The sequence below is a fragment of the Drosophila pseudoobscura genome, chromosome X (genome assembly GCF_009870125.1).
Source record: "Drosophila pseudoobscura strain MV-25-SWS-2005 chromosome X, UCI_Dpse_MV25, whole genome shotgun sequence".
Lineage (NCBI taxonomy): Eukaryota > Metazoa > Arthropoda > Insecta > Diptera > Drosophilidae > Drosophila > Drosophila pseudoobscura.
In genome coordinates this window covers 53,265,505-53,279,813 of record NC_046683.1, presented here as the reverse complement: position 1 = coordinate 53,279,813, position 14,309 = coordinate 53,265,505, and the positions used below count along the sequence as shown (strand labels likewise).

General features: G+C 45.5%; 1 protein-coding gene across 4 annotated transcripts in view; it reads left to right on the top strand.

Moving 5' to 3' along the window:
• IRSp53 (Insulin receptor substrate 53 kDa) overlaps positions 1 to 7,631 on the top strand; it is a 31,570-nt gene extending 23,939 nt beyond the window's left edge. The window contains exons 3-13 of one of the 4 annotated variants that reach the window (XR_004470062.1): positions 1,847 to 1,922; positions 2,100 to 2,183; positions 2,271 to 2,332; positions 2,401 to 2,598; positions 2,673 to 2,738; positions 2,841 to 3,071; positions 3,140 to 3,344; positions 3,420 to 4,153; positions 4,221 to 4,372; positions 6,972 to 7,104; positions 7,177 to 7,631. Coding sequence is in view for 3 of the 4 variants with exons in the window: in XM_015187849.2 (XP_015043335.2) it covers positions 1,847 to 1,922; positions 2,100 to 2,183; positions 2,271 to 2,332; positions 2,401 to 2,598; positions 2,673 to 2,738; positions 2,841 to 3,071; positions 3,140 to 3,344; positions 3,420 to 4,153; positions 4,221 to 4,372; positions 4,776 to 6,306 (3,339 nt within the window). In the remaining variant the exon portion in view is untranslated. Of the gene's footprint in view, positions 1 to 1,846; positions 1,923 to 2,099; positions 2,184 to 2,270; positions 2,333 to 2,400; positions 2,599 to 2,672; positions 2,739 to 2,840; positions 3,072 to 3,139; positions 3,345 to 3,419; positions 4,154 to 4,220; positions 4,373 to 4,775 lie in introns of all 4 variants that reach the window. The other 3 variants (XM_033383220.1, XM_001353902.4, XM_015187849.2) reach the window with 3 other exon arrangements.
• Positions 7,632 to 14,309: the final 6,678 nt, after the last annotated feature.

Genomic DNA, 14,309 nt, shown 5'->3' with positions numbered 1-14,309 from the left:
TCGAACTGTTCCAGAGCTAGAGAGGGACATCTATTGTTGGCACTTTGTTATTTTTGACATTTTGCTGCTAATTGTTTTCTGGCGGCCACTGACCAATCGCACTCGGCCCCAGTGAGTGCTTTGGGCAGGCAGCCGGAAATGATTGACCACCAAAGAATTTCTCAGTGATCACAAGAACACAATCCAACCATCAATTATGCGAGTATCTAACTCGCTGTTTAAAGATTGCCTTTTCGAAAGCTGCCTCTTTGTTCCGAGACACAGACAATGAAAACACTTTGTCGCCAGAGACCACTTTGGTTTTGTTTTTCGGGTATGGCTTTGCGTGCTAAGAGCTCGACATTGTCTTCTACATCCACGGGCGGTGTTTACTGTGGGGCCAAGCCCAGGACCAATGTGGCTCATTGTCACGGCGCTTTATGGTGTCAGCACTCGCTCTACGATGATGTCACGTCACACATGACAAACGGTTCACGTCATCCCAGATGCACCTTTCAACTCTCCCACTCCCAGTCCCAGACCCATTGCCAGTCCCCCTGCCAGTCCCCGTCCCAGTCCGCATCTCGATCTCGCATTGTATGCAAATCTTTTCTCATCTGTAAAGTTGTTAATTAATTGTCGCTTAGCTGTTTATTATTTTTGCATTTTCCGATTACTGATGATCGAATGATTCATTGTCCGTATAGATTTATGATTCTGCGGCTTAAGTATTTCCCCCAAAGGAATTATAAATTCTATAAGGGGTTCCCATTGGCTATGGGGGAGGTAGTGGAATGATTGATTACATTGAAAATCTTGAATTTTGATTTATGTTGAATGATTCGACATTTAATCTTTAATTGAATGTTTCTGGGATGGTTTGGAACTCAACTCATTGGAACTCAACTGGATGCCATTTAGTTGATAGTTTGATAATAAACTCTCAATCTTATCTAGTCTGGTATCCATAAAAGATGGCTGTCTAAAGCACCACCGAATGTAAATTGAATGAAGCATAAACCGGTACAGAATCTGGTTAGGGATCACGTCTTACATATTGTTACGTTGCAACTCGACTATGCGATAAGCTAATGGGGGCTTAATACACCCGGAATCCAGTTGGAAATGAACTCCAGTTCATAATTGGCGCACAACTGGTCCAAACATGACTCTGCACTCGGTAAAAACTCCGCCAAGTGGGAAATCTTTGGCGGAACTCGATTTTGACTACTTCCAAATTGCAGATCGAAATGCATAACATGGATGATCCAAATGGGATTCTGAACGTTGAGAGAGAATGCGGAAAGTACAGTGTCCCCAGTATAGGGGGGTTATAGGGGTTTTGGTCAGTTGGAATCTTAATTATGGCTGGATTGTATTGGTATTCATTAGCCCACAGCTCGCTTTCATTTACACTCACCGCCAGAGTCGTAGATACTTGTTGATAGTCGTAGATGATAGATTGCTAAATGTTCAATTAGCATTACGAGTGCGACTGTGTTTTTTTTTTTTGTTTTGAGCAACAACCGCGTGGCGGAGTTACACGGAACTAACGATGTCTCTGGCTCTGGCTCTGGCTCTGACCACAACACAACATTGTCTCAAATCAACTTATACAACAGACTTTTACTACCCGCGGCACAGCGTGGAAAGCCATTACCAGAGATTTGCCTGGGTCCCGGTATAGCAAAGCCCAAGACATAATGAAATTGAAATGTTTGGGGGGGAATGCTGGCCTGGCCTGGGCTGGCCTGGCCTGGCCTGCCTCATAAATTACATTTAATTATCTGTGCGATAAGTAAGCACAAGCTTGTATTGTATTGCACCCGAACTAACGACTATATCGATCTCTTCCATTCCATTGCAGAACATACTCGACAGATTCAATCCGGGTGCCAGGCAGCTGATCGCGGCGGGCAAGAGCTACCTCAAGGCGTTGCATGGTAAGTAATACTCTCGCATCGCATCATAATTGACCACACCAGCGACCGGGGGACAGAGGACGGATGGGGAGCGAAGGGAGGTGGGGGGGGGGGGGGGGGGGACAGATGGGGAGGCCCATTGTCTGCACTATACAGTTAACTAATTTGCAATGCATTCCGTGCCATTTCATGCAACAGGTGCCGCAACCGCCTCGCGTCTATTCAATGAAGCATTGGCCAAGATTGCAATGAACGCCCAGCAGAGCGGAACGGGCGATATTGGTAAGACTCCACTCCACTCCACGCCAGCAAACCGAAATCCCCCAATGGGTACAGCGAGTGATGTATGCGTTCTGTTCTCACCTTTAGGTTCGGCTTTGATGAGCGTTGTGAACGTCAACAAGGACATACAGGAGCAGCAGATGAATATTGTGAGTACCAATCGATTGGACTGGAGGAGAGCTTGGGCCCTGCAACACTCACCCGAAAATACTTACAGCTGAAAGCCTTCTATGTGGATCTATTGGTGCCATTGGAGACAAACCTGGAGAAGGACACAAAGGTGGTGCAGCACGAGCAGAAGAAGTTCATGCAGCAGCACAAGGTGCGCATGGACAGCTACCAGAAGGCCGTCTCCACCATGAAGAAGCAGCGCAAGAAGAAGGCCACGCCCGAGAACACCGAGAAGGAGCTGAGGGTGAGTGGTCCGAGCGAAATGGGGGGGTCGAACAGATCGAAAAGATCGGGCTAATCAAATGGATTTCCCCACAGAGCCTGCAGGTGCTGGAGGACCAAAAGAAGAAGCTGGATGTGTTCTGCGATCAGAGCTACAAGAATGTAAGTTCATTGGCTCTGGCCGAATCGGTGCATTGTGCGTGTGTGGTTCCTCCTCCTCACGATTGATTCCCTTTCGTTGCTTGCGTTGCCACTTCCGTTCAGGCCATGACACAGGAGCGACGTCGCTATGGGTTCGTCTTGGAGCGCCAGTGCTCGATCGCCAAGCACTGGATGGCCTATCACACCACCGGGAAGACGGTAATTGATAATAATTTCGAAAATTGGCAAGAAATTGCCGCTTCTCGTGAGATCATTCCGCCGTCCGCGTACGAGAGCGGCTACAGCAGCAGCAGCAACAACAACAACAACAACAACACGAACATGAGACGCCTGGTGAGTAATGCTCGATGCTCCATGCCCCAACCGATTGGGCGCTAACAACTCTGTTAACCATTCCCCAGGAGCGCATCAAAGACGGAGACGACGACCAGGTCCACACCCAGCTGAAAAAGTCGCGGAGCATCGACGCCCCCTACGGGGATATGCGCACCCTGCACGAGCGTGAGAACATCGGCGGAGTGGGGTCATCGCACTATGCCCAGAACTCGCTGCCACGCGCCAAGTCCGACTTCAATCTGGCCCTCGTGGGCACTGGCCTAGGCTCGGGTAAGTGGATAATGCTAGATGCTAGCTGCTAGCTGCTTAACCAGTATAAGATCCTCTCCTCCCTTCGATGCGCAGGCAACAAACACAAGATCATCGAGGAACACTTGGCGCCACATAGCGACGATCAGCGCGGGGACCAGCGTCCGCTGGTCAAGGCCCTCTACGCCTACATGCCCTCCGGGGAGAACCAGCTGTCCTTCGAGGAGGGCGACCGCATCGCATTGGTGGGCGGCAAGGCCAAGGGCTGGCAGTTCGGCGAGAACCTCCGCACCCAGCACTTTGGCTGGTTCCCGGTGGCCTACACAAACGCGCTTGATACCGGCGAGGTGGTGCCCTCCACCGGCAGGCGGTACGAGAACATGCACATGAGCTACGAGCGCAACGGAGCAGGGATCGGAATGGGGGCCGGAGCCGGTGGAGGTGGCGGTGGCGGTGCCGGTGCCGGTGGTAGTACCGGTGGAGGTGCCCTGCGCAGTTATCACGACCAGAAGCAGCAGCAGTACATGTCGGAGGCCCAGCTGGAGCTGATGGACAACGATGCCACGTACAGGAGGAGACGCAACCACAGTGCCGAGGAGTCCTCGCCCACGCGCATGTTCGGCGACACTCTCAAGCAGCAGAAGAAGTACCGCGCCGGCTCCGGGGCGAATCCACGTCCGGGCCCGCCGCCCACACTGCCGGCACCAGTGCCCACCGGGCAGCAGAGCCAGTCCTCGAGGATGCTGAACAGCTCGCAGAGCTTCTGCGCCACCAATGGAGTTCCGGCCGCAGTCGAGAGACGCAAGCAGAAGCTCCTGAACGGAGCCCAGGTACGGATGGGGATGGGGATACCTATGCTCCAAGATTCTAGCTAATATTCTCCCCCTCTACCCACAGAGCTCCATGAGCCATCCATCGGGCAAGTCTGGAGTGGCGGCAAAGACCTCGCTCCACAGCAGCAACGACAGCGGCTTCGCTAATGAGCCTCCCCCGCAGCCGGAGGTGGACTACTCGGACGAGGAGACCGCCACGCAGCGTGTGCCCATTCGGTAAGTGGAAACGATATTGTTTGGAGAGCAAATGCGGGCAGAAATCTTGCCCCACATCACCACAGAGGGTAGCTAGATCTTTCCACCTGTTTGCTCTCCAAAAAGCCCCGCAGCATTCCGGCATTCTTCTTGGTTGTCACTAATCCGTAACCATTCTTCGATTCCATCCCATATGCATATAAACGTACTATGCCATGCCTGAGTTTTTGCGCTAGATTTGATCGATTTAATTTATTTTTCGTTTGCTTCTTTACCTCTCTTGTTTTGATTTCATGTATCGCCATCCTTATCCTTTCTTGTCATCCCCTGTGTTAACCCCACGCACCCACACGACCACACGACCACACGCCCACCCAAACGACACATCCCCACATCCGCGCCACAAACGACGGACGGGCCAAAGGCGCCGAGCCGATACCAACTCGCACACGCACACGGTGCCCCGGGACGTGGCCTCGTGGACCCTGAACCGGAACTTCCGCAACAGCGTGGACAGCCAGATGGACGACAAGAGCATGCACCGGCTGAGCCGCCAGAACGGGGTCGGAGCCGGCAAGATGCGCTACGATCTGATTGCCTCGGATGACGAGATCCTGCAGGCCTCCAGTGCGGGCCTGAAGCGGACCAAGTCGTTCTGGAAGTTCGGAGGAGGACGCAGTGGCGAGGACATCCTGGCTGGGATGTCGCTGTGGCAGCACCGGGACCTGGTGGCAGCACCCAATCTCGAGGAGATGCGGGACCGCGAAGAGGCGGAACGCCGCTCGGACGAGGATCGCAACGTCAATGGAAACGGCAGTGGCAATGGCAATGGCAATGGTAATGGGAATGGAACGCTGACCAAGTCGCACAACTCCAGCTCGTCGCAGGAGAAGCGGGGACGCAAGGACAGCCTCACCAGCACGGAGGCCTACGGCGATGAGGATGAGAACATCTATGGCGTGAGTCAGCCCCCTCAGCAGCACCACCAACAACAACAGCAACATCAACAGCAGCAGCAGCTGCAGCAGAGGAGCAGCTACACCCCCAAGTCGCGCATGAAGATCATGAAGACCATTGAGATTGACATCGAGGAGCCCACGGAGAGCGAGCGGCTGAGCACAATGCGCCGTGGCCAGTCCCAGTCCCAGTCTCAGATGCAGCAACATCAGCAGGCACAGCCACACCGTAAGTTGGACAAGCAGGGCTCCGGGTCCTCCTCGACGCCGCAGCACAAGACGCAGACCCTGAGCCGGTCCAAGCCCTCCCAGCAACAGCAGTTCCCCCTCTCCACCGACGAGGGCGAGAGCGATGAACACGGAACGCTCAAGTTGAGCGACGTGAACAACTTCTTCGACGACATGCAGCACGACGGAGGCCCCAGCAAGGGTGGACACGGACATGGACACGGCCACGGACTGGTGATGAAGACGGTGAAGCGCCAGGACATCCTCAAGCAGTACTACACCAGCGAGGACGACGAGTCTGACGCCGAGCTGAAGTCAACCAGCTCCGATCCTTACGACTGCATCGTCATCAACGATCATCTGGTGCGCAAGGACGACAAGCTGCGCCGCCAGCACCATCAGCAGCAGCAGCAAATGGAGTTCCACACCTTCCGCTCCTCCACCTCCACTACAGCGACCAACACGCTGAAGAAGTCCTCCTCCAAGGAGCAGGACAGCACCTTGACCCGCAATTCCGCAGCAAATGCAAGTGCACCCACGGCCACCATCCTGCCGCGCACACGACTCCTCAAGTCCTCCTCCGCCAGCCACAGCAACAACAACAACATCAACAGCAGCAGCAGCAACAACCACAGCCACAACAGTGCCACGCTGGAGAGGAGCTCAAAGGCCCTGACGGGCAACAAGAGCTACGGGCCGTGGTACGACTTCTGGGACCAGGAGCAGCACGGCATCACCGGACAGAAGTCGGCGAGTGCCAAGCTAAAGTGAGACTGGTCCAGGAACCAGGAACAGTGTCAGGATCGGGACTGGACTGGACCAGAGCCATGCCAAGAGAATGAAGTTTCGCCGTTTTCTTACCGGATAAGAAAATGCGCAGAGAGCGTGAAAGATGGCCAGGAATACGAGATTACCGCTGAGGAATGAATGAAAGAGCCCATATCTCCAGTTGTGCTCCTATTCCTGCATCTGTTCTGTTTCAATTCTGTTTAAATTTGAAGATAATTCTTAGATATATTTTAATGCCAGACAATCTTTCACTGGCAAGGCAATTTTTGTTTTTTTTTTTATTATGTACATACATAATTAATATTATACATATTTTAATTGTAAACTGTATCTAAAGAACCAGTCCATAAGGAGGAAGCTTCATGGGTAACATGGGCACCGTACCGTACCGCCTCCTCATTGCAAACTTTCTTCGCTTTCTGTGCAGCAAAAGGCCCCACAGCGTGGGGCTGCATTCATTCTCGGTCGCCTGCCACACAATCGCACTCGTCTCCACATCACTGAATTTGTTTTCGTTTAGATCTAAGCCCGTCCAAGCATCATGTTTCACTCTGTTAGTCCGGGGTCAACTCTATTGCACGAGCCTGTTGTCGTCCCCGCCCCTGTACATGTAATCAAAGTAATGCGAATGTCATTTGCCTTTCTAGCAGGCGCGGTGTGTACCGCAACTTTTCAATAGATTACTGAAAGCCAGACACAAAGTCCTGTAACGGGTGTGCGACCCATCCCCAGCTAGCCCCATCCCACACGTATTAGCTTGCACCTCCATCCATCCGACCCGTAAGTAGAGGCGCGCTTGAAGGGTGCACGCTGGCACACTCTCTACTGGACAAGTGCCCTCCTCTTTTGCAGAGCCTCCCAGTTTGCCACAGTCAAGCTGCGACACACCAAGACCAACGATCGCTCGGCACCAATGATATATCGGAGTGTGAACAAGTAGCAACGACAGCGGAAGGTGGAGTTTCTGTTGTGACCAGCCAGACAGCCAGCCAGCCAGCCAGCCAGCCAGCCAGTCGCCCAGTCGCCACCTGAGAGCTCCAGCCACACACACCACACACACACAAAAGCGAATAAACCTACGAGCATAATATACAAATCTTACATATTATATTATTGTCGCATCTTAAATTAATATTTACTTAAATTAGATGGTTCTCTGTTCAGTTGCTGCTGGGCCTGGAGTTTTTTTTGGTAGTCATTAAGTTGTACTGTTTGTTAACATTATGTTTGTATGTACTTGTATGTTAAAGTTCGATATGTCTATTCAATTATTACGCCGAATAAACAGAGTAAAGTAAACACCTAGATCTTTAACCCCTCAATATTTATCAAAGGTTCGTAAAATGTTCAGCAATGGCAAAATTAACTAACTTGACGGTCAAAGCCCAAGTCTTGAAGGTTCTAACCGGAATACCATTAGCTTTATAAGTCAACTTATTCTGCGAATCATCTATTTACCTCGTGAAGCTGTCCCCGAGCCAGGATCAGGAGAAGGGTCTTTCGGTTGAGGGGGTCTCGAGTCTCCTGCAGCACTTTGAGTACCTGGTAAATTAAATCCTCGGACATCACGTTCCCCACTTGGAGTACAGCCAGACTTGGACATGCTTGGATTACGACTAACAGCTGTGAAGATAGTAATACTTAGCCGTGCAAGGTTTTTCAACTCCTTCAAGTGGTATATGTAGCTTAGCTTGAAGTAATACAGGTCCAGATCCTGCCAACTGACTATTTGAGCGATTTCATCGACTTCATCATATCCGTATCGTATCGTATCTGCGATAGCGATTACCAAATAGGCTCACCATCGGTACCTCCTCCGCGCGTGATTCCGTCGTAGCTCCTCGACCTTTCGGGAGTTCCAAGGGGTGTGCTCCTGGCTCCGTAATACCGCTGCTGTGTCACTGAGTCGACACTGTGGCGTCCCGTCCGCTGCAACAGGGACCAGTGATCGGCGGCGGAATTGCTGGTTCACGCCGACAGCAGCCGCCGAATCAAACGCTGGGCTTTAGCTTCGAGATGCGTAAGTGAATCAGTTTATAATTGTGGATACATTTTAAAATCTATCTTCCATCACAGATTACCAATGAACCATACGCTTTGCCGCAACCCCCGCCGTACAGACTCCTATCAAAGTATCTCAGCCACACAGAATCGTTGTGTGCATCTTTGCAAGATTCGAACCCAACAAGCCATCGTTATCCTTCGACCTGGCCATCGACAACAAGGACTTTGACTACGGCAATCAAGGGAGGAGCTACGCGGGCTACTAGACTCTAGATAGATCTCGTTTTTGTTAGGTTTAAGGGTATACGCGTACCTATATTTAGATAGTAGATACAAATCTTTTCCACTTGTTTCTTTTTTTTACTAAGCTAAGTTTTTCTGAATAAAACTATTAAATAATAATCCTTGGTCCTGGAAACTATCCTGATTATCCCGATCGGTTCACAAATGGCGGAGAAAACTAAATAGTTTTGATTGCGGAAAATGTCCTTGATCCTTGATAAGGACTCCATCAAATGAGGGACATCTTTTCGATCACAGGAAACAGGATATATATTTCTGGAGAAAATATCCTTGATCCTTGATAAGGACTGCATAAGATCAAGGATGCTATAAGGGAGAAAACAAGATATATATGTCTGGGGAATATATCCTTGCTCCTGGGTCCTTGACGTGGACTCCATCAGATCGGGATAATAATTATAATTGTAATTCTTGATTTTTATCCAATAACTATTATTATAATTGTTATTCTTGATTTTTATCGAATAACTATTATTATAATTGTTATTCTTGATTTTTATTGAATAACTATTATTATAATTGTTATTCTTGATTTTTATCCAATAACTATTATTATAATTGTTATTCTTGATTTTTATCCAATAACTATTATTATAATTGTTATTCTTGATTTTTATCGAATAACTATTATTATAATTGTTATTCTTGATTTTTATCCAATAACTATTATTATAATTGTTATTCTTGATTTTTATCCAATAACTATTATTATAATTGTTATTCTTGATTTTTATTGAATAACTATTATTATAATTGTTATTCTTGATTTTTATCCAATAACTATTATTATAATTGTTATTCTTGATTTTTATTGAATAACTATTATTATAATTGTTATTCTTGATTTTTATTCAATAACTATTATTATAATTGTTATTCTTGATTTTTATCCAATAACTATTATTATAATTGTTATTCTTGATTTTTATCGAATAACTATTATTATAATTGTTATTCTTGATTTTTATCCAATAACTATTATTATAATTGTTATTCTTGATTTTTATCCAATAACTATTATTATAATTGTTATTCTTGATTTTTATCGAATAACTATTATTATAATTGTTATTCTTGATTTTTATCCAATAACTATTATTATAATTGTTATTCTTGATTTTTATCGAATAACTATTATTATAATTGTTATTCTTGATTTTTATCCAATAACTATTATTATAATTGTTATTCTTGATTTTTATCCAATAACTATTATTATAATTGTTATTCTTGATTTTTATTGAATAACTATTATTATAATTGTTATTCTTGATTTTTATCCAATAACTATTATTATAATTGTTATTCTTGATTTTTATCCAATAACTATTATTATAATTGTTATTCTTGATTTTTATTGAATAACTATTATTATAATTGTTATTCTTGATTTTTATCCAATAACTATTATTATAATTGTTATTCTTGATTTTTATTGAATAACTATTATTATAATTGTTATTCTTGATTTTTATCCAATAACTATTATTATAATTGTTATTCTTGATTTTTATCCAATAACTATTATTATAATTGTTATTCTTGATTTTTATCGAATAACTATTATTATAATTGTTATTCTTGATTTTTATCCAATAACTATTATTATAATTGTTATTCTTGATTTTTATCGAATAACTATTATTATAATTGTTATTCTTGATTTTTATCCAATAACTATTATTATAATTGTTATTCTTGATTTTTATCGAATAACTATTATTATAATTGTTATTCTTGATTTTTATCCAATAACTATTATTATAATTGTTATTCTTGATTTTTATCCAATAACTATTATTATAATTGTTATTCTTGATTTTTATTGAATAACTATTATTATAATTGTTATTCTTGATTTTTATCCAATAACTATTATTATAATTGTTATTCTTGATTTTTATTGAATAACTATTATTATAATTGTTATTCTTGATTTTTATCCAATAACTATTATTATAATTGTTATTCTTGATTTTTATTGAATAACTATTATTATAATTGTTATTCTTATTGAATAATTATTATCCCATCTCGAAATTTTTTTAATTTTGGAACCCCCATAAGTATTTACCACTTGTTTGCATTTTCTAAAGCTGCTTGCTGCTGATTCTGTTCGTCTGGTATCCCATCCAGATTTTGGCCATTTGACGCGAGTTTTTTGTTGTTCGGTGGCGCCTCCATCGGTGATTTCTTGAAATACATTTTCTAAAATAAATTACATGCCAGCTTCGTTTTTCGTTTCGTTATTTGTGGGCCGATCCGGGCGTGCGACGGCTTCCTGTGCTCCGAAAAATGTCCCTGATTTAATGAAGTCCTTTTCAAGGACCAAGGATATCAAGGAGATTTGGATGTGCAAATCATTTGAAATTTTTTTTTTTTTTTTGTTGCATGCTATATCTCAGCTATATGGCAGCCGATCAGAGCGTGGCATGGCTCTGCGTGATCGGGAGGGTCCTGCCAACCGTCTACCATCTTAGAAAAGGACATCCATTTACTCACGATTTTTACAAAAAATCATGATGGTTACATCATTAAATTTGCAAAAAATCGGCCTCATTTTCGTAGTCGAGATTTTGATGCCGTTCGACAGGCTGGATCCCCACGGTCCTGGCAAAGTAGGTCCTGCACCGATCTGGCGCCATATATCTGAGATATAGCCTTCCGAAGATGTGGATGTGGATGTGCAAATCATTCGAATATTTGTTTTTTCTGTACGCTATATCTCAGCTATATGGCAGCCGATCAGAGCGTGGCATGGCTCTGCGTGATCGGGAGAGTCCTGCCAATCGACTGCCATCGGAAAAAAGGACATCCATTTCCTCACGATTTTCGCAAAAAATCATGATGGTTACATCATTAAATTTGCAAAAAATCGGCCTCATTTTCGTAGTCGAGATTTTGGTGCCGAACGACAGTCTGGATCCCCACGATCCTGGGAAAGTGGGTCCTGCTCCGATCTGGCGCCATATATCTGAGATATAGCCTTCCGAAGATGTGGATGTGGATGTGCAAATCATTCGAATATTTGTTTTTTCTGTACGCTATATCTCAGCTATATGGCAGCCGATCGGAGCGTGGAATGGCTCTGCGTGATCGGGAGAGTCCTGCCAATCGACCGCCATCGGAAAAAAGGACATACATTTCCTCACGATTTTTGCAAAAAATCATGATGGTTACATCATTAAATTTGCAAAAAATCGGCCTCATTTTCGTAGTCGAGATTTTGGTGCCGAACGACAGTCGGGATCCCCACGATCCTGGGAAAGTGGGTCCTGCTCCGATCTGGCGCCATATATCTGAGATATAGCCTTCCGAAGATGTGGATGTGGATGTGCAAATCATTCGAATATTTGTTTTTTCTGTACGCTATATCTTAGCTATATGGCAGCCGATCGGAGCGTGGAATGGCTCTGCGTGATCGGGAGAGTCCTGCCAATCGACCGCCATCGGAAAAAAGGACATCCATTTACTCACGATTTTTACAAAAAATCATGATGGTTACATCATTAAATTTGCAAAAAATCGGCCTCATTTTCGTAGTCGAGATTTTGATGCCGTTCGACAGGCTGGATCCCCACGGTCCTGGCAAAGTAGGTCCTGCACCGATCTGGCGCCATATATCTGAGATATAGCCTTCCGAAGATGTGGATGTGGATGTGCAAATCATTCGAATATTTGTTTTTTCTGTACGCTATATCTCAGCTATATGGCAGCCGATCAGAGCGTGGCATGGCTCTGCGTGATCGGGAGAGTCCTGCCAATCGACTGCCATCGGAAAAAAGGACATCCATTTCCTCACGATTTTCGCAAAAAATCATGATGGTTACATCATTAAATTTGCAAAAAATCGGCCTCATTTTCGTAGTCGAGATTTTGGTGCCGAACGACAGTCGGGATCCCCACGATCCTGGGAAAGTGGGTCCTGCTCCGATCTGGCGCCATATATCTGAGATATAGCCTTCCGAAGATGTGGATGTGGATGTGCAAATCATTCGAATATTTGTTTTTTCTGTACGCTATATCTCAGCTATATGGCAGCCGATCGGAGCGTGGAATGGCTCTGCGTGATCGGGAGAGTCCTGCCAATCGACCGCCATCGGAAAAAAGGACATACATTTCCTCACGATTTTTGCAAAAAATCATGATGGTTACATCATTAAATTTGCAAAAAATCGGCCTCATTTTCGTAGTCGAGATTTTGATGCCGTTCGACAGGCTGGATCCCCACGGTCCTGGCAAAGTAGGTCCTGCACCGATCTGGCGCCATATATCTGAGATATAGCCTTCCGAAGATGTGGATGTGGATGTGCAAATCATTCGAATATTTGTTTTTTCTGTACGCTATATCTCAGCTATATGGCAGCCGATCAGAGCGTGGCATGGCTCTGCGTGATCGGGAGAGTCCTGCCAATCGACTGCCATCGGAAAAAGGACATCAATTTCCTCACGATTTTCGCAAAAAATCATGATGGTTACATCATTAAATTTGCAAAAAATCGGCCTCATTTTCGTAGTCGAGATTTTGGTGCCGAACGACAGTCTGGATCCCCACGATCCTGGGAAAGTGGGTCCTGCTCCGATCTGGCGCCATATATCTGAGATATAGCCTTCCGAAGATGTGGATGTGGATGTGCAAATCATTCGAATATTTGTTTTTTCTGTACGCTATATCTCAGCTATATGGCAGCCGATCGGAGCGTGGAATGGCTCTGCGTGATCGGGAGAGTCCTGCCAATCGACTGCCATCGGAAAAAAGGACATCCATTTCCTCACGATTTTCGCAAAAAATCATGATGGTTACATCATTAAATTTGCAAAAAATCGGCCTCATTTTCGTAGCCGAGATGATGCCGTTCGACAGGCTGGATCCCCACGATCCTGGGAAAGTGGGTCCTGCTCCGATCTGGCGCCATATATCTGAGATATAGCCTTCCGAAGATGTGGATGTGGATGTGCAAATCATTCGAATATTTGTTTTTTTTGTACGCTATATCTCAGCTATATGGCAGCCGATCAGAGCGTGGCATGGCTCTGCGTGATCGGGAGAGTCCTGCCAATCGATTGGCACCAGAAAAAAGGACATCCATTTCCTCACGATTTTCGCAAAAAAATCATGATGGTTACATCATTAAATTTGCAAAAAATCGGCCTCATTTTCGTAGCCGAGATTTTGATGCCGTTCGACAGGCTGGATCCCCACGGTCCTGGCAAAGTAGGTCCTGCACCGATCTGGCGCCATATATCTGAGATATAGCCTTCCGAAGATGTGGATGTGGATGTGCAAATCATTCGAATATTTGTTTTTTCTGTACGCTATATCTCAGCTATATGGCAGCCGATCGGAGCGTGGCATGGCTCTGCGTGATCGGGAGAGTCCTGCCAATCGACTGCTATCGGAAAAAAGGACATCCATTTCCTCACGATTTTCGCAAAAAATCATGATGGTTACATCATTAAATTTGCAAAAAATCGGCCTCATTTTCGTAGTCGAGATTTTGATGCCGTTCGACAGGCTGGATCCCCACGGTCCTGGCAAAGTAGGTCCTGCACCGATCTGGCGCCATATATGTGAGATATAGCCTTCCGAAGATGTGGATGTGGATGTGCAAATCATTCGAATATTTGTTTTTTCTGTACGCTATATCTCAGCTATATGGCAGCCGATCGGAGCGTGG